General features: G+C 52.6%; 1 protein-coding gene across 2 annotated transcripts in view; it reads right to left on the bottom strand.

The window, feature by feature from the left end:
- Alpl (alkaline phosphatase, biomineralization associated) overlaps positions 1-18,532 on the bottom strand; it is a 55,977-nt gene that overhangs the window by 15,203 nt on the left and 22,242 nt on the right. The window contains exons 1-2 of one of the 2 annotated variants that reach the window (XM_050153810.1): positions 12,257-12,670; positions 3,146-3,299 (exon numbers count right to left, since the gene is read on the bottom strand). In XM_050153810.1, the coding sequence (XP_050009767.1) occupies positions 3,146-3,206 (61 nt within the window). In that variant the 5' untranslated portion in view covers positions 3,207-3,299; positions 12,257-12,670. Of the gene's footprint in view, positions 1-3,145; positions 3,300-12,256; positions 12,671-18,532 lie in introns of those variants that run through there. The other variant, XM_050153802.1, reaches the window with a different exon arrangement.

The following is an 18,532-nucleotide window of genomic DNA, read 5'->3' as shown; positions in this document are numbered from 1 at the left end:
CCTGAGGAACCACTCTGCCCTGGCACCTGTGTGGATCCCAGCCTGTGTGCCAAGAGTTCGGAACACTCATACCTTCTGTGTCTCCTCAGCCACCTCAGAGGAGGTGTTACGTCACTTCCTCCCAGCAGGAAGGGAAGAGACCAAAAATGAGCCACTGAGGATGATCTGAGGCTATTTCACATCTCCAGGCAATGGCCGTTATGGACAACCCAGGGAGGGGGACTATACTCTACCTCAAGCCTTGGGCACCCCAGCCTCCAGCCCTCCTCAGTGATCTCTCATGTGTCCTGCACCCCAAACTCTGCCTGCTGTCTTCATCCCTAAGATCCAGTCCCTCCTCTGTCACAAGTGTCTGCTGGGACCCCTAGTTTCAGACCTCACAGTGGAGACCCCCAGGGGAACCTGGAGGCCTGGGCCTTGCTGTCCAGCTCTGGCCACTGGGTAAGTTCTTCACTCTACTTTCCGGCCGGGGGAATGGACTGGGGAGCTGGTGAGACTATAAGAGATGCAGTCCCTTGTTTTGAGGAGACAGGGCTTCTCACTGGGCCTTGGAGCTGATCTGGCTGAGTAAGCCCCAGGAGCCCCCCAATCCCCACTTTCCCAGCCCTGGGATTATGAGCTGACGTCCCCACATCCAGCTTTTAACATGGCAGCTGGGGATCAAACCCAGCTCCTGACCAACTGAGCCCACATTTCACCAGCCCTCAGGCCATGGTTTAGATCACAGATTCTACAAACAGGGCTGATTCCTGTCTCTCACACCCTTGGTCACAGAGCCTCTGCCGTCACTTGGTGCCACCTCAAGTCCATTCTGACCACATGCCCATTACCCCCAGCAGCGAGGCAGACACCAGGCCTGACTGACGCCAGTCTGCCCATGTCCGCGATCTTTCTCAATACTGGCCCTGCCACCGTTCTAACCAGCCTCTGCTAGATTGGGAATCCGAAGGGGACTCCAGAGCCCGTTTTTAGCAAGGGCTGAGTCAGTATCACACCGACCGCCTTGCTAGAGAACCGGCAGTATTAAGCAATAACTGTTTAGATGACTGAATACCAGGAGACCATTGTCTCAAGGGACAAATGACAGGGACCAATGCCCAGGATGTGACATTATGTCCTAAGGTACTAATTAGTACCCATTGCATAAATCCATTATGGGGTCCAGAACATTCAGAGTGGTGCTTGGGAGGGGCACTGAGAAACTGGCCTCTGTTCTGTGCCTTGGAATGTCTCCCTAATCTGAATGGTGACTCCACAAGCGCAATATATGTATAATATATAATATAAACACAATATATAATGTATATGAAAACAAATATATATGTGAAAACCCATCATTCTGTTGGATCCCCTAGGAATGGAGTTACAGATGGTTATGAGCTTCTTTGTAGGTGCCATGTAGATGCTGGGAGTTGAACCTGGGTCCTCTGGAAGAGCAGCTGGTGCTCTTAACGACTGAACCATCTCCCCAGACCCATCTGGTTTTTTTTGTTTTGTTTTGTTTTGTTTTTTTTGTATATTTGGTTTTGCTTCTCTTTCTTTTCTGTCTCTAGCTCATCTCTCATATCCAGGAGGCTGGAATGCTGAGACGCAGGGACCCCGTCCAGGTGAACCTGGATTCCAAAGGAAGGGTACCCATGGATGGGACTCACTGGACTCCAGAGAACATGCTGACCTGGGAACCCCACCACTGTTGGAGCAAACACTCTGCACCCCCATCTCCTCTGCTGAAGTAAGAGACTTCCTAAGAAGCCAGCATTCTCTGCACTCCCCCACTTTTAAGATTTATTTATTATGTTTATTATGTATACAGTGTTCTGCCGGTATGTCTACCTACAGGCCAGAAGAGGGCACCAGATCTAAGAGATGGTTGTGAACCACCATGTGTGTTGCTGGGAATTGAACTCAGGACCTCTGTAAGGGCAGTCAGTGCTCTTAACCACTGAGCCATCTCTCCAGCCCATGAGCTCCCTTCTTGTCAGGTACTAAGTCAGCTCAGTCCCTGCAACTCCTTAATGACTCCAAAGAAGAGTGGCGTTATCTCCGCCAGACAGATGGAGAAACTGAGTCTCATGGAGAGCGGGGCAGCAGGACTTGCAGCCACACGATGGAGGGAGCCGAGGAGGGCTCTCCGTGCTGACTCTAGCTACAGACATGCTGGGACAGATGAGCTGAGGGGATAGCTCAGGGCTAAAGGTCTTGCTGTACAAGCAAGAGGACCTGAGTTCAGATCCCTGACATTGCATCTGTAACCCTTGTTGGGGAAACAAGTTAGGTGGGTCCTAGGGGTTGCTGGCCAGCTAGTTCAGTTAAAATTGTAAGCTCCAGGGGGCTGGAGAGATGGCTCAGTGGTTAAGAGCATTGCCTGCTCTTCCAAAGGTCCTGAGTTCAATTCCAGCAACCACATGGTGGCTCACAACCATCTGTAATGAGGTCTGGTGCCCTCTTCTGGCCTGCAAGCATACACACAGAAAGAATACTGTATACATAATAAATAATAAATAAATATTTTTAAAAAATGTAAGCTCCAGGTTCAGTCAGAGACCCCAGCTCAGAAATAGGTGGCAGGCTGGAGGGGCGGCTTGGGGGTGAGCGGCACTGGCTGCTCTTGCTCTTCCAGGGAATCTCAATTTGATTTTCGACACCCGCATGGTGGTTCACAGTTGTCTGTAACTCCAGTCCCAGGGGATCCAGTGCCCTCTTCTGGCCTCCATGTTGGAAAGGGTTAAACACAACACCACATCATAGAAATGCTTCCATGGGTGAAAACAAAAAATTCCCACAGAAACATGGATCAGCAGTTAAGAAGATGTACTGTTTACTCAGAGGACCAGGAGCTGGATTCCCAGAATCCATGTGGGATGGTTTACAATTGCCTTTAAACTCAGTTCCACGGGATCTGGGGCACTCTTCTGGCCTCGGTAGGCACCTGCACACACACACACACACACACACACACACACACACACCACACACCACACACCTTCCCACTGAAGGCAAGTTCAAAAGCAAGCTGAGGGGGTCTTGCTTGCAGCACTAGGTTCCCAGCTCTTCGATACTTTGGATGTCCATGACCTCGAACCCAGACCACACTCTCCTCCAAACCTGCTTACCCACCCCTTCCACCTGAGCCCGGCAGTCCTACCTGGCACAAAAGAGTTGGTAAGGCAGGTGCCGATGGCCAGTACTAAGAATAGTGAGATCATGGTGTACCCTGAGACCCGTTCCGCTCTGGAGCCCAGATGGGTGGGTGGGAAGGGGCAGGCTGGCAGCGTCAGACGTTAATTGACGTTCCGATCCTAGAAGTTAGAAAAGAGGAGAAAAGGTATGTGGATGCCACCCTAGGGCAGTTTCTTCACTCAGGCCTTTGTTCCTTGGTTCATCCGGCAAGCTGTTGAATACCAAAGCCCCACGGTGGGCTACCACTCGGACAGAATCACGTGAACACCTGTGCAAGCAAACATACATAAATGCATCTGTGAGCCACCATGTGGTTTCTGGGAATTGAACTCAGGACCTTTGGAAGAGCAGGAGGTGCTCTACACAGCTGAGTCATCTCTCCGGGCCTAAATGCACCTGTCCTGCAAACCCATCCCCAGCTGCCTAACCTCCCCAAGGGCAGACTTTTCATGCCAGCTAGAGGACAGTGTTGGAGTCGCCCAGCAAGGCAGCGTCCGTCATTCTGGAAGCTCTCAGGCAATGCTCTGGCTGCTGCTGGCTCACGGCCCACTCCTCAGGAAGTAAAGCTACAACTGAGTGCAGGGCCTTCTGACTCCGTGTGCCTCACCCAGAAGGGATAAACAGCCCGGGTTTCCTCACAAGGGTATTTGTACCTAGGACACCAATATTTGCCCAATTCTCTTCAAGGACGAATCAGTTTTTGGTAAGAGGTATAGAAGCCTGGCTGAGGATGACCTTGAACTCCTGATCCTCCTGCCTACCTATACCTACCAAGTATGGGATTACAGGTGTTTGCCTCAGTAGCTGACTTTGAATTTCTTTTCTTTTCTTTTTTTTTTTTTGTTAATTATCTCTGTATTTTCCCAAATTTTTTTCTTTTTTGGGGGGGTGGGAACGTGCCAGAGATCAAACCCAGGGCCTCATACAAGCTGGACAGCTGCTTGCCACAGAGTTTGAACTGTGGATTCTTTGGTCTGACTCACACAGGCTCCTCGGCCCTGGGCACACCTACACCTTCTGTGCTGGTGTATCTGTTCAGATATTCTGCCTTGAGCTGGGGAGCTGGCTCGTCAAGTGAAACCATTTGCCAAGCAAGCCTGGGGACATGAGTTTGATGCCGGAACCTTCCGTGGAAGAAGAGGACTGACTTTGAAAGCTGTCTCCTGGGACCGCGGAGGTGGCTCAGAAGGTAAAGGTGCTTGCCTCAAGCCCGATGACGCAACGTGGTTTGTTCCCCGAGCAGACCCCGCAGGGTGGAAGCAGGGAACTGACTGTGATGCCCACACTGCCCTCTGACCTCCCCACTGCACCACTGCCCTCCTGACCTCAAGCAACAACGACAACAGACATTTGAAGACTATTCTGCTCCCCGCCCCCACCCCCGTGCTGGGGACCAAACTCTGGGCTTCAGGCTTCATACAGTAACACTCTCAGCTCACTGCAAAATTTTTTTACAATATTTTTTTTTCTTTTTTGTTTTTTTCATTAGGGTTTCTCTGTGTAACAGTCCTGGCTGTCCTGGCTGTGGCTCTGTAGACCAGGCTGGCCTCGAACTCAGAGATCTGCCTGTCTCTGCTTCCCGAGTGCTGGGATTAAAGGCGTGCACCACCATGCCCAGCTAAAAATGTTTTAATCCAAAGCTATAGAGAAACCTTGTCTGAAAAAGGAAAAAGGAAGGAAGGAAGGAAGGAGGGAGGGAGGGAGAGAGGGAGGGAAGGAGGGAGGGAGGAAGGGAAGAAAAGAAAAAAATCTGTTTTAAAAGAACTGGAAGAAACACAGCAAACATCCGCTGGTGGTTTGCGCAGGGTGGCAAGACTGGGAATGATTAGTTCCTCTTAAATTTTTTTCCCAAGCCACCTAAAATGAGTGTGCATGAATGGCTTAAGCGTGCTTTAACTGCGGTCATGTTCTTGTGATCACAGGCAGCTGGTTACAGGATGTCCAGCCATCTGGTTGAGGATGCTACGGGAAGAGGTGTGATTTTAAATATCAAGTGTTTCGTTGGGAAATAATGTTACCCTGTCAGCCCAAGGCCGGATGTGATTACCCCATTGGTGATGGGAAACGGAACGGCAAAACTCTATGAAAGATGTTGGGACAGATAAACTGCCGATCTCCCAGAACAAGGAACTGTAAAGGTGCAGAGAGGGTGGGTAAGAGGAAGGTGGCGATTCAGAGGGAACACCCTCCATCTAGTGCCCAAGTGCACTTAACTCTGAGGTCAACTCAGGTGACTGCTAAATTTAAAAACCGATTTTGGCCAGTGAGAGGGCTCAGTAGATAAAGGCGCTCGCTGCCAAGAGTGATGACCCGGATTTGATTCCTGGAGCCCACATAGCGGAAGGGGAGAACCAACTCCTAAAAGTTGCTCTTGGACCTCCACACACATAAAATGGCACACCATCCAACGGCCCACCTACCCCTCACATACACACATATAAACACACGCTGTAAAAACACCGTGGGCATAGTATATGTGTTTGTTTGTGTAGACATGTGTGTGGATTGTATTTATCTGTGGAGGCTTTGAGTGCCCACCTCTATTGCTGCCCACATCGGTTTCTGGGGAAGGGTCTCTTACTGGATGTGGTGCAAGCCCCAGGGGTCCTCCTGTCTCCCTCTCCATCCCCAGGGCTAGGGTTAAAGACATGTGTCACCATGCCCAGACTTCCCCACTGGGGGCTAGGTGTCCAAGCTTTGGTCCTTGTGCTTTTTCCCCATTGACCCACCATCCCAACCCCAAATTCTAATGCATTTTGCTTTTTGTTTTGTTTTTTTGAGACAAAGTTTCATGGTGTAGCCCTGGCTGTCCTGGAACTCACTCTGTAGACCAGGCTGACCTCAAACTCACAGAAATCCTTCTGCTTCTGCTTCCCAAGTGCTGGGATGAAAGGTGTGCGCTACCATTGCTCAGCATCTAAATTTTTTATTCTACTTTAATTGCCAAATAATTTCATAGCAAATCCTAAAATCATAAAAAGCCATCAAATGGCTATAAAATATTAATGCATTCTAATAGTATTTACGGTTCTTTAAACCCGAAGCCACCTCTTTCAGCATGAATTCTAACACATTTCCTCCAACTTCACACAGCCTCAATTGTTAGCACATACGACTCTGTTTTCAAAATAACTTTCCTGGTCTCTCCCAGCCACTTACACTGGCAGCCTCTAGTCCAGAGGTTCTCAACCTTCCTAACGCTGCAAGCCTTTAATACAGCTCCTCATGTTATTGTGACCCCAACCACAAAATTATTTCATTGCTGCTTCACAACTGTAATCTTGCTACTGTTAGGAATGTAATGAAAGCCTCTGAAATGCGATCCCAAAGAGGCCTCGACTCATGGCTTTAGATCTGCTGCCCTAAGGCCATGCGTCGCTTAACTGTGCACCTAGCCCTGGGAGTCACAGGAGGACTGTGCTGGTCACTCACTACCAGAAGAGTGCCAATGATTGCAACGTCCGGCACCTGGCATCACCCACCACAGCTGCCACGGGACCCCTTTTATTCCACACCAGCCTTTGTTACGCGTGTCCATCCCAGCTCACACAGGAGTTCAGAACTCATGGTTGACAGCGCCGTACAGCAACACACAAGGCCCTAACAATGTAAGGCTGAGCCAGGAAAGCAGAACCGTGGGCAACACCGGCATCAATAGCAGAACCATGCGGCATCCCTTTGTTTTGGTATTTGTTCCACCAGAGAGAGTGGAATAAGGCAGTGCAAGGGTGTAGGTGTGGAGCCTAAAGGGGACCATGGGAACTTCTGAGGTTCGGGAGCTGTCTGTTTACTGATGAGGTGCACGGTCTGCCCGTGGGCTGTTTGAAAATCGAATCATCTCTTGCAACTTCCGCAGCGAGAAAAGAGGACATTTTACAGTCCCCCGTGACGGATGACAAGACCAAGGCTTGGAGGGGAGACACACGAGGAGCCTGTGCTGACTAACAAGCCAGTAGCGGAGGGAACCTTGACCATAGGGCTTCTGATTCCAGAAATAGCAGCAAGATTACTATGGCAACCCAACCCCTCCATTTCCTCAAGCGTAAAGCAAAGGCCCTGACACAAGAATAGATCCCTCCAATGCCGCCATGATTAGGGTGGGGACCTGCCATGCCACCCAAGCCCGCGTGTCCCTTTGAGATCAAGCAGTCCCCATTGCTACACACGGCGGTCCCTGATTTGTCCTGTATCACCACGTGACCAACAGATTCAACCAGTGAGGTGGGTCAGCATATAAAGGCGGCTACCCGCTGCCAAGCCTGACGACCTGAGTACCATCCCTGGAGCCCACGAGGTGGAAGGAGTGAGCTGATTCTGCAAGTTGTTCTCTGGCTTCATACATGCACAGCGGCATGTGAGCACACACGTTGTCTTTCACACACAATCAATACAAATCAATTTAAACTCATATTGGGGCTAGAGATATGGCTCTCTGGTTAAGGGCACTGACTGCTCTCGCAAAGGACCTGAATTTCATTCCCAGCACCCACAGGGTAGCTCACAACCATCGGTAACTCCAGTTTCAGGGGCTCTGATACCCTCTTCTGAACCCTGAGGGCACCACACACACACACACACACACACACACACGATGCACAGATATACAAACAAAGCACTCATACACATAAAATAAAATTTTAATATTTATAAAGAAAGCCATCGTTGTCTGTGCGGTGTAGATTCTTCCATCATGAACACAGCATCTCTCTTTTTTTTTTTTTCGAGACAGGGTTTCGCTGTAGTTTTAGAGCCTGTCCTGGAACTAGCTCTTGAATTCACATCACAGAGATCCTCCTGCCTCTGCGAGTGCTGGGATTAAAGGCGTGCGCCACCTCCGCCCAACTCCTTGGCATTTTCTATGTAGACAAGCAGGTAATTTACCAAGAGCTTAAGGGCCAGCGGGATGGCTGTATGGGTAAAGGCGCTTGCTGCCAAGCCTGACAACCCGAGTTCGATCCCAGGGACCCATAGGATGGAAGGAGAGAACAGATTCCTGAAAGGTTCCTCTAACCTCCACACACGCCACACATGCATGCACACACTCTTGCTCACATATGCATCTGCACACTCACACACATACAAACTAAATAAAATATAATGATTATTTTTAATTAAAAAGCTTTACTTTCTAGTCACATGGCTTTTTCCACTCTGTCCCCCTTGCTTTTTTCGTACTGGTCAGTACGTCTGATGTCAGGAGGAAAAGAAAGGGCAAAAATAACCATGTTATTCCTTGTTTCTGATCTTAGGGTGGAAGAATCCATCTTTCAGCACGGGCGTGGCATTTGGAGGTGTGAGGTGGAGTGAGGGGATTTTGTGGGGACAATTCAGGGACTTGGACTGGATGTGATGGGTTGAGGTGTCATTGGGAAGAACAGGCAGCTGGAGATGGATCTGGCAGTTCAAGGGCTTACTGTCACCACCTTGAGGAGACTCAGTAAGAATGTCGGCAAGGAAGCAGGGCATGAAAACAACATGACAGGAGCCCTCGGAGAGCCAGGCTAAAAAGAACTGTGGGGGTTTTCTTCCTCTTTGTCTTCTTTTCTTCCCTCCCTCCTCCTCGCCTTCCACTCTTGGTTCTAAACAGAACCCAGGCCTCACACACGACACGCTAGGCAACTGCTTCAGCCCCTAAACTCCACTCTAGGTGGGCCCCCAAAACTTTTCTTTAACTTGGTCAAATGATCAAAGCCTTACAGCAAAACTTTACGTAAACCATTATGGAAAGAACCATGGCGAATTCCCCGTTAACACTGGCTTAGTACCCAGCAAGCTCTTGTCCATACTAAGGAAAACATGTCGGTAACAACGCCACATCTACGGCTGTGCTGTATCAGTAGCAAATTAGCTGTCAAACCTGCAGCACGAACAGAACTTGAGGAAGGATCACAGAGGACCAAACACTGTGGGTGGCGCAGGGAACAGGGATGAAGGAGAAAAGGGAGTGGACGCGGAGCTACGGCACTTGTGGCCTGAGAAAGAGAATTCATTCCACTCTCTGCACCTAGTGTCCAAGACAAAGGACTGAGGGGGCCACTGAAAGGGCTCAGGCAGCCTGCAAGGTTAGTCTGAGGGGCCAGAGTCTCTTCCCTCCAGGGTGAAGCTTTGGGAACTGCAGATCCAGACAGTGAAGGTCTTTGCACTTTCAGCCTGAAGCCCACCGTCTGCCCGGGGTGCTTAACTCTATTCCCAGGGCCCCACATTAAGAAGGCTGTATGGCACAGAGAACTGGAGACCCAGAAAATCCTTCAGCCTCCTGCCTCAGCTCAGACTCCTCCCCTCTTTCACCCCAGAGGCTTCAGGCAGCTCAGGGTTGGGGACTCTGCTGGGCCCCGTCTGGGGGGGGGGGGTCCTGGTTGCCTGCCACCCATTGTCCCACAGTCCCCTTCCATTGCCTGGTCTCTCTGCCAGGCTTCCAGCTACGTGATCTGACTCTTTAGGACAGGAGCGCAATGGCTCTGGCTGGGCTCTGGCTTCGGGTGAGGAAGCAGTTACTTGGCAGGCCAGCGGGAGGCTGAGTGGCTGGGCCGGGGCCCTGACAATGGCATTCTGAGGCAGTGGCTCCAGAGTTTGGCAGAACGCCAGTCTCCAGCTGGTGTCAATAGAGCCAGGACAATCTGAGAAACCGCGCCGAAGATGCTCATTCCCAGGCACTCTGTTGTTATGTCTACCTGTGAGCTCGGCCATATTCACCGTGAGCTCGCACGGCCTCCCAGCCACGGGTATTCCTGGCCTCCCATCTCAGTTCAGAAAACTGAGCTAAGATCCAACCGGCTAGCTGACAATCGCATACACACCCAGGCTGACTCCGCCATCTCCTTCTCCAGGGGACTGTCCTCTTCTGGCCTCAGTTTCCCCAAGACTAGTGTCCACCTTTCTTCTGTCCCACATGAACAGTCCTAAGGGACAGAGCACTCAGCAGGGACAGGAGTTAGAATCTCCTACCTGAGTGGCCTGGCCAGGCGACAGGTGAAGAAGCATAGCAGGCCCAGGGCCAGCATGAACAGGAGGAGGCCGCCAACCGCCGTGACCACCATGTCCAGGGTGGGTGACCGGAGTGCCATCTTGGAGTGAAGCGAGCCTTTAGATGTGGTTGTCACACAAACCTGTTGACTCTGAAGCCCGGGGTTACCCCTGAGCTAATCTCAGGGGATTAGGCAGGAAGGAGGAGATGGAACCTACAACGGTCCCCTCCCCCACCCCAGGCCTGGGTGAGGTTGTGGACAGGGCTAGCTGATGCAGCTCATTCAGCTTTGCTCCTCCACGCCTGACCCCAGAACATCTGCTGAGCACTTGCTGTATACCCAACTCGGTTCTAGGTTCTAGAGAGATTACCGAGCAGCCAGTAAACAAAGCACCTACTATGTGCCGGGCACTTTATAAGATAAAAGGAAAGAAGGGCCAGGGGTGTGGCCCACATGGTCGAGTGCTTGCCTAGCGTACAGAAAGTCCTGGGCTCCATCCACATCACAGCGTAAACCAGGCATGACGGCGCTTGCCTGTCATTTCGGTACTTGGGAAGTGGCAGCAGAAGGGCCAGGAGTTCAAGGCCACCCTTCACTATTGTGCCGGCTAGTGTTAATCTTCAACAGACTTAGAATCCTCTAGAAGGGCCTTTGAGTGTGCCCATGGGAGCTATTATGATTAAATTGAATTTTGAAGATCTGGTGGCACCATTCCCGGACTAGAGTCCTGACCTGGGAAAGAAGAAGAAGCAAGCAGCACTGTGTGTTCACCTGATTCCTGATGGTGGATTCTATGCCACACAAAATACATACATAAAAACATAATTAAAATTTTGCATCTGCCTGTCTGCACTCTTGGGGGTTGTGGGCATTCCATGGATGGGTTTAAAGGGGCACTGGGGAAGATGGGCTTTCTGGAGGGGTGGATGTACTCAAGTTGAAAAAGAAGAGGTAGACATGGGGACATACACCTGTAGTCCCGGCAGTCAGGAGGCTAGTGGTGACTCCATGTCCTCCAGCTAGCCACCTTCTGGGCCCCAGGGAGAGCAGAGGTGCAGCTCGGGTCACATCCCTGCCAACTGGAATTTAGAGCGCTCCCTGATGCAGAGAGACTGGGGAAGATGTAGCAGAGGCAGGGGTTTCCAGCAGGAGGCCCTGCTGCAAGCTGGCTTTAGCTGCAGGGGCTCAAAGGGGACCTGGGACCTGCCTCTCCCCCAAAGCAGGTGTCTGTGATGATCCTTGCTGCCCTGGGCGTTATTCATTCACAGATGGAATGAATTTCATTCATTCATATTAAGGGCTCAGGAAGAGATGCCTGCTGGTGGGAGTGGGCTGCGGTTAGATCTGGGAGGAATGTCTCTAGATGGTGTTAAGCCAGACAATGGGGAGCAGGAGGACTGCAGAGCAAGCTTCAGGTCTCAGGTCTCCAGGTGCAGATGCCCCTCCTGGGCAGGAAACTGACACACAGGAGGCCAAGATTGAAGGAGGGAACACCGGCCATCCGGGCACACCCCCAGCCTTGGTACAGCTGTATACTGCCCTTCATGTTCTGGAAAGTTCTCTGAAGTCTACCCAAGGGCTCTGCCTGCCAGCTGCCCTCACCCCAGGCCCAGCCAGGCATCTCTGCCCTTGGGCAGTCTGTGGCTGGATAAGCCCGTGCAGCAGCCAGGAGGCAGGCAAGGCCTGCCAGGCCAGCCAATAGTGGGTGTTGGAAGAGGCAGCCTGGCAGCAGGAGGGCAACACTGGGCCAGGGTGAGCCTTGTCTCTGCCCCTTAAGCTGGATAACTGAGGTAAGAAGTCTCGCCCCTGCATCAGGTAACTCCCTCGTGGAATGAGGAGCTGAGAGAGATTTGGGGCTGCCCTGAAGATTCTGGACATTTTACCTGTGGCAGAAGGCTCAACCTGAACTGGGGATAGGCAGGCGTGAGGGTTTGTGGGGCAGAAGCAGCTAGGAATGCAGGGAAGTGGGCAGAGAGAATAGGGGAGACAGAGGGGAGCTGGATGGACACGTGTGCGTGCAAGCATACATACGCACACACACACACACACACACACACACACACATACACACACACACACACATTCACGAGCCTGCCCACATGCCTGCTCACCTGAGGCCAGAATGATCTTTCCTGCCCTAAGTGTTTGAAGCAAAGTTCAGCATCCGGATCGAGGAGGTCACAGGTCCCGTTCCCTGGCCTGTCTCATACACACCGGGAAGAAACAACCTCCAGGCAGCATGAGGCTTTGTCCCCTTAGAGGGGACAGACTATTAAGGGTAGTCTCGGAGGGAAGGTCGCCAGGAGGACTGGCAGTGAGGAGAGGTGAGAGGAACAGCCAGGAGGATCGGCAGCTAAGAGGCAGGACACGCAGTATTTCAGTCAGGGACAGTGGCCAAGCAGGCAGCAGGTGTCTGACGATAGATCAGCCTGGAGTGGCCCCAACGGAGTCAAAGCAGGACCTGGCTTGTGCCTTCACTCATCCACGTCACCAGCCCGATTTCCTAAGTAAGGGCATGGCTATCAGAGCTGGAATCAGAAGGCCCAGGGCACAAGGCTCACTTCACAGGGACACCAGACAACCCTGTGGGCCGCAGCCTGTGGCAGGCAAAGGGCCAGTGTGGGAGGAGACACAGGCAGGCTGGGAGGGAGGTGAAAGGTCCAGGACACCACTTTAAAGGTACACAGCCTTCCTCTCTCCCTCCCTCCCTCCCTCCCTCCCTCCCTCCCTCCCTCCCTCCCTCCCTCCCTCCCTCAGGCCCGTGAGCCTGGAGGCTGAGCAGGGAAGAGGCTGAAGGCACACAGGAGCCATGCCCCCCTGAGGTGTGTTTCAGGCCCCCACAGCTCCTCCCATGCTGTACCCAGCCCTGGCAGTGGAAATCCCTCCATTACCAGGATGCGTGGCAGTCCAGTCCTTCCTTTCACTACCATCAATCACTGACAGGCACAGAGAGGGTCCACGACCTTCCAGAGTCACACAGCACCTTGATGGTTCTTCTTCCCGTTGGAGGAGTTTATTAGAGGAGTAAGCCTGTCTGCAAGGCACGGTGCAGATGCTGTGTTTTGGAACTCTATTTATGCACACCGCCAGAGGATGATACATCAAACATAGCATTAGAGAACACTCCTCCCTCATCCTGCCCCGAGCTTGCAGGGTCTGGCTGTGACGCCCTGGCTAGCCCAGAGAGAGATACGTGGGCAGTGAGATGGTGAAGGTCTTTTATCTCAGAACTTGGAGGCAGAGGCAAGCGGATCTCTCCGAGTTCAAAGCTATCCTGGTCTACATAACAAGTTCCAGGCTAGCCAGGGCTAGTTTTACCTCTATTGACTCATTTAAGCCATAGTAACCTGCAAGTTAAACACTACAGTTTTTCCCATTCTACAGATGGGAAAACAAGAGCCCAGAGAGGTTAAGCAGCTTTCCCATAGTCAAACAGCAAGTGACCAAGTCAGAATTCAGCCTTCTGTGTGGGTGTCTTTCTGCTTTGGGGAGGCCTCTTGGGGTCCGATCGTAAATTTCGGCAATAGCACCCTGCCTGACTGGAAATGAGCCACGCTACTCGCTCTGCGCAATACGTACGCAACAGGGACTGGACACCTGGTGACTCATGACTCAGAATGCACTCTTCCCAAATCTCATTTTGGCATGTTTGCCTTGGGACTCCTGGGGGGAGGGGTTCCCCTAGCCCCAGAGAGAGATGGAGTTACCTGTCTGAGGTCACATGTTGAGAAAGGCCTAGAGTCACTCCCGGGACAGGCTAGGTCCAGCTCCCTGCCCCAGAACCCGTAGCCAGCCACACTGTGGAAATCCCATGGGACTTGGGCAGGATGTGATCCTGGGTACACCCTACCTCTCCCACAATCCTCGGCTTCAGATCATTTCCCTAGAATGATGGGAGTCAACGACTCCTACACTCAGATGCCCTTTCCACCCCCAGCTCTGTCCTGGCTGCGTTCCCCCTGGGAGGACCTGGTTAGCACCCTAAACACGAGGCTTCCAACTATGTGGAGACTAGCCTTGAACTTGTGACGTGCTGGGTGGGCCTGACACAGGGAACACACAGAAGCTGGAGGTTGGCAGCTGGGCCCCCACAGCATCTTCTCTGCATTCCGATCGAGCCTGTGACTGCTGTTAGGCTCGCAGGAACTGGGGTGTCAGAGGCTCTCAACTGTGGGGGCCAGAAGGGCAGGAACATTGGTCTGTGGTGAGCTAATCAAGGCAGGTGTGATGCCTCAGGTCTGGCATCTCCACACTTGGATGGTGGGAGCAGGAAGAGTTAGCCTGGGCTACACGAGCGCCAAACTCAAAGAATTAAACCAACAGTGGGGGGCGGGGGAGAGGCTGTGATCACACTGACCACTCTTGTCCCTGTAGGAATGGGGATTCAACAGAATAAGGGACAATGAAGGAAAACACTGTCACCTATTGTGATAAGAAGCCAGCAAGGAAGCCAGCGCAGTTCTGACTGGTGGATGCTGTCTCTGCTCTCCGGGCACAGTGGAGTGATGCAAGTTGGTCAAGTCACACAGCAATAATAATCAGAGGAGAAAGTCTTCACAGGGCACCTACTGTGTGTTTGAAGCTTTCTATGCAATCTCTCTAGTGTGGGCAGAACTCTCAGGCCCACCCGTAGAGAAAACTCATGGCTCCCTCAGCAAGGTGTGGGAGTGCTGGGAGGCAGCCGGGCCTTGTGGACCCCTCACGCAATGCCTTTGGCACCCCAGCATCTAACAGAACCATCTCCACATGGACTGGGGCTGTGGCATGGGACCCTACGTCAGCAGAGTCTCCTGGCTTAGCCTGGGCTGGGGGACTGGCAGGAAGCCATGTCATCTCTGGCCACTCCGGCTCTCATCCAGCTCCTCCTGTCTTGAATGTGACCTGCCTCCTGGGGGCACTACTCACACAAGGGTAGGCTAGTGTCCCCGGCCTTCCCTCTCTCCCTGGTCACCATTCTGAGAGAAAGTGAGCCCACAGGGACAACCCCAGGCTGGCCTCCCATCCCCAGCACAGGGGTGATCGCTCCATGAAGCTTCCAAAATCAGCTTATGAGACAGGACCACTTTGGTGTTCTCTGCTGCCCCTGCGGTGACATGGTGTTACCTGCTGTCCTATCTGGCTACTCCGAATCCATTCCCCTTCCTAACGGGGACGGCGAAGCCCACCCCCTTCAGCGGTTGTGACTTGCAGATGCTGGGATCTTCTCCACCTGGATGGCACGGTGCTGGGAGTGGGGAGTGGGGAACCCCGAAAGGGGAACATGGCCGGGAGGGTGGACTAGAAACCTACAGAGAAACTCACAAGTCAGACGGTGGCGTCCAGGCCCTGGACGCAGGCATGCCTGAAGCTCACCTCTGAATGGGAGCCAGTTCTTTCTCCCACTGTTTGCTTTGGCTTTTCCGTTGCCTGGAGCCCAGACTCTGCCCTCAGAACTCCAGTCCAGAGGGTTTTCCTCAGCTCCCCACACAATAAACAATCACATCTGCTCGTTCACGCTCAGCTGGCTATTTCCACCAAAGGGAAGAGAGACGGGACAAACAAGCTAAAGGTGGTTGGACACAGGAGCATGAGCCACACACATGTGGAATCCAGGGCTGCGCACGGTGATGGGTGTCTGTAATCCCAGTACTCCAGAGGCAAAGGCAGGAGGATTGCTGAAGTTCAAGGCTAGCCTGAGCTACAAAGAAAGTTCTAAACCAACCAGGGCTAGATAGTGAGACCCTGTCACAGAAGAAAGGAAGGGAGGAGGAAGGGAGGAAGAGATAGGGAGGGAAGGGAGGAGGGAAAAGGGGGAGGGGAGAAGTAAAGGGGATTTCTGGGCAGGACTGCCCAACATGGCAACAGTCACACACCAGCCCACAGCTTGTCATGGGTTTTATTTAACATTGTGTGCCCAGCCTTGTACTAGGACCAAAGGTGTCCACTCTGCCCACTGGGCCCTTCAGGCCAGGATCAGTTAGCCCCCAGGAAGTAACTAAGACAGAACTGTGTAACACCCATCTCAGGGGAGGAGAGAGGTACGGAGGGGTGACGTGACTCACCCAAGGTCCCTGAGCAGAAGAGGGGGCAGAACCAGCCACTTATCAGATGTGCTGGCCCCAAGCCTGGGGCCTTTGCCCCTGGTCACTGGGCAGCAGGGGTGGAGCTGGGCTGTAGCTCCTCGGAGGCTGTTCTGCCTGACAGCCTTCAAAGCAGTTTAAAAAGTTAAAAGAAATAGAACCACACAGTGTCCTGGGATCCTTGCTTGCCCTAGTGCCCAGGGACTTCAGCAATGCTCTCCCATAGAGAGCGCACTGCTACCCAGCAGCCTGGCCACCTGGGCCTCACATGATTTCCTGGGGAGCCTTTGTCCACTCCTGAGGCCCAGCTGATGTGGATCTCACACCTCCTGTGCCTCCACATTGTGCTCAAACAATGGCCCCCAGGCTGCTGTTTACTTAGCAGCTACTGCCCACCAGGGGCCAACAGAATAGGTCAAACCCCTGTCAATGGTAAGGCAATGGACAAGGAAATGGACCCTGCCAAGGGTAAGCTAGGTTAATGTGCAGGAAGATGTACGGAGGGAGGGAGGGAGAGGGGGGGGCTGGGCTCACCAGAACCCATCTCCAGGGCTCTACAGCAGTATCACATAGCTGAGAGACTGCATACATCCGGCAGAAGATAAGAAGGCTCCAGGCTGCACATCAAGACTATCAAAGCCATCTGCACACATGTGGGGTGGTGACTTCCAATGGGTTTCCCCCACTAGGCTCATCCGGTAGACCCGGATTCTCTGGTCTTCCCAGTACTCATCCAGCTGATGGTCAAGCCCCATGCTGTACCCCCCAATCCTGCTGATGGTCAAACCCCATGCTGTACCCTCCAACCCGCTGATGGTCAAGCCCCATGCTGTACCCACCCAACCCGCTGATGGTCAAGCCCCATGCTGTACACCCCCAACCCGCTGATGGTCAAGCCCCATGCTGTACCCACCCAACCCGCTGATGGTCAAGCCCCATGCTGTACCCACCATCCCACTGATGGTCAAGCCCCATGCTGTATCCCCCGATCCCGCTGATGGTCAAGCCCCATGCTGTGCCCACCATCCCACTGATGGTCAAGCCCCATGCTGTATCCCCCGATCCCGCTGATGGTCAAGCCCCATGCTGTATCCCCCGATCCCGCTGATGGTCAAGCCCCATGCTGTACCCACCATCCCACTGATGGTCAAGCCCCATGCTGTATCCCCCTATCCCGCTGATGGTCAAGCCCCATGCTGTATCCCCCTATCCCGCTGATGGTCAAGCCCTATGCTGTACCCATTCCACCACACACACGCTATGCAGCAGGCCACCTCTGCTCAAAGCCTTAGTCAATAGGATGTACGTGGAAAGTGTTTTCCAGAGGAGCTATTGTTGACTTATTTTTGCAGTGTTGGGATGAAATGCAGGACCTAGCCCATGACAGGCAAACACTATCACTGAGCTATAGAGCTAGACACCTGTACTTTGAGGTAGGTACTCATAGGGCCATCCTCATTTTAGGATACAGAGAGGTGAAGGGACCTGTCTAGGGGCACACAGCATAGGAGCAGCGGAGCTAGGATTGAGTCTAAACTGTTCAAAGTTAAGCAGTTTGCCGTCATGCGGGGGTGACTCAGCCGACATTTCAGTAGTCACTCGACACAAAAGCACAGGCCTACAAGGGGACAGCCGCAGGCTTTCGGGGCTTTTCCTCAGTAGGCTGAAGTCCAAAGAGGTTACGTGACCTTCGCAAAGTCACACAGCCAGAGCCTGAACTCTTAATTCTCCTGGCTTGGCGCTCCCGAGTGCTGGAATTACAGATGTTAACCACTGTACTAGCCTCTCATTCTGGTTTAATTTGCTTGTGTTTTTCTTTTCTGTTGTTGCTTTGTTTGTAATGTTTCTAATGTTTAAAAAGTGCAGACCAGAGGCGCAGCTCAGTAGTGGAGCACCGGGTTTCACTGGTACAGCAAAAATTAATTAATTAAATAAAGGCGCAGGTCCGTCTCTTCTAAACCGAGCTAGAGCCTAGGGCTGGCTGGTGGCTCCAGTGTCTTTGTGACGCTGCTTTGGAGCGCGGGGGCACCGTGCTTCTGGTGTGGTGGGGCAGGCCAGGGCCTGCACGCCTTGATCAGAAATGAACAGAATGGGACTGGCGATGTAGCTCAGTTGGCAGAGCGCTTGCCTGGCACGTAGGAGGCTCTGTGCTGGATCTCCAGCACCACAGATACAGGGCACAGCGGTGCGTGGCTGTAACCCCAGCACTCAGAAGAATCACGAGTTCTAGGTCAGCCTTGGCTATAGAGTGAGCTGAGCAGTGTGATCAGATTGGGCTACATCAGACTGTGTTTAAGAAAGAAAAGAAGGAGGGAGGGAGGGAGGGAG

The sequence above is a fragment of the Alexandromys fortis genome, unplaced genomic scaffold (genome assembly GCF_014885135.2).
Source record: "Alexandromys fortis isolate MF-2015 unplaced genomic scaffold, M_Fortis_MF-2015_v1.1 scaffold_26, whole genome shotgun sequence".
Lineage (NCBI taxonomy): Eukaryota > Metazoa > Chordata > Mammalia > Rodentia > Cricetidae > Alexandromys > Alexandromys fortis.
Note: the sequence above shows the minus strand (reverse complement) of the source record. Positions and strands in the feature narration are given on the sequence as shown.